Source organism: Mycetomoellerius zeteki, unplaced genomic scaffold, assembly GCF_001594055.1.
Source record: "Mycetomoellerius zeteki isolate Tzet28-1 unplaced genomic scaffold, Tzet1.0 scaffold249, whole genome shotgun sequence".
NCBI lineage: Eukaryota > Metazoa > Arthropoda > Insecta > Hymenoptera > Formicidae > Mycetomoellerius > Mycetomoellerius zeteki.
The window spans coordinates 81,761-83,355 of NW_017257226.1; the positions used below are offsets into that span (position 1 = coordinate 81,761).

The 1,595-nt window shown below is 29.5% G+C and overlaps 1 protein-coding gene across 1 annotated transcript in view; it reads right to left on the bottom strand.

The window, feature by feature from the left end:
- Nucleotides 1–175: 175 nt before the first annotated feature.
- The window catches only part of LOC108723649 (ribosomal silencing factor RsfS-like protein, 312), a 2,561-nt gene continuing 1,141 nt past the window's right edge, over nt 176–1,595 (bottom strand). Inside the window, exons 2-3 of the mRNA XM_018449551.1 lie at nt 925–1,185; nt 176–412 (exon numbers count right to left, since the gene is read on the bottom strand). Coding sequence (XP_018305053.1) covers nt 237–412; nt 925–1,185 — 437 coding nt within the window. The 3' untranslated portion in view covers nt 176–236. The remainder of the gene's footprint in view (nt 413–924; nt 1,186–1,595) is intronic.

The window sequence follows — 1,595 nt, forward strand, 5'->3', positions numbered from 1 at the left end:
TGCCAGAAAGATGGGAAAAAGTAGTGGCTAGCGATGGACAATACTTTCAGTGACATGTTTTTTACGACTTTTTTTAAATAAAGCATTACATTTCACGGAAAATCAGCGAGAACTTATTCAAGATACTAATATAAATACTATTATGAGATATTAGTGAGATAATAATACCTTCATTAATTGTATCATTTTTTTTATTAGACTAATTTAGAATTTTTACATTAAAAGACGCGCATAAATCATCGACCATCATCGGCCGGTTGGAGATCAGCTAAAAAGGCGTTATACTGATCCATAATACTCGATTCTTCAGATGCATTGGTTTTATCATCGTATTGCGAACCGACAGTCCATAGAGTCTCCAGGTCGTATTGTTCTCTAGCAGAGACAGATAAGATATGCAGAGCGATATTTCCTGCAATATAAACGATGCACAATTTTGTAAATTGCTCTAATAAGTTCGAAGTTATTTTATAGTTATTAACATTATCTATCTACTTCAATTCTTTATAAGTAGTAAGCTTGAGGAGAGCTTATAATACTTACATATAGTAATTACATAGAATGATATATTAGTCTTTAATTACTTTTCAACATTTTGGTAATTTAGAAACAAGATGAAAATAATTATATTACATATTGTATAAATACATAATATAATTTTATTATGATTTTCTTACATTTTTTATCCCATTTCTAGATTATCTTATTTTTAGATTTCTAAATAAAATGTTAAAAAATAATTAAAGACACACTTGTGTAAATTTATACAAACTAATATATAATTATATACTTGTATATAATTGTATGATATATATATAATTTTATTACTTATTGACTGAAAACTTGTGGCAATCACTATATATATTGAGAATTGTAAGTTATTAAAACATAAAACATAATTTCCTAATTCAAAGAATACATTACCTAAATCCAAGGCCATCCAATCTTTTGACTTCTCTCCTTCGATTTTAGGTATCAACTCATTTTCATATCTTTTCAGTTTGTAAACCTTGCGTACAAAGGTGGCTAAAGCTTTCATGTGCTTTTGTGAATTTCCAGTTGCAACAATGATGTAGTCCACGTAAGCGTACTCCTTGGGAACGGAAGCGACAAAGATGTTCTTGGCTTTATCTCTTTCCAGTAACTCAACGAGTTGATCGATGTCAAATACTCCAGTAACACCATCTAACATATACATAATTTGATCATTACTGTAGCATCATTTAATTTCTTAATAATTTCATCATCTTTTATTAATTAAAAACAATATTTATTATACAGGGTGTTTCCAAATTAAATGGCAAAACTTCGGGAGCGTGTAGAGGAGTAAAAAACTAAGAAAAAAAGTCCTATAGACATATGCTCCTTTTTGCTTTGTTTCGCAGGAAATCACGAAAAAAGAAAAAAATATATTTAATTTATTATTTTAATTATTTTATTTATAAACTTTTTAATGAAGATTTTGTTCGAAATGTGCACCTCTTGCAGCAATACAAGCATTGCATCTGTCAAACACGGCTCTTGTAGCAGCCAGGCACTGTTCTTGCGATATTCTGTTCGCTGCAGCTACGATACGATTTCTCAAATGTTGCTCT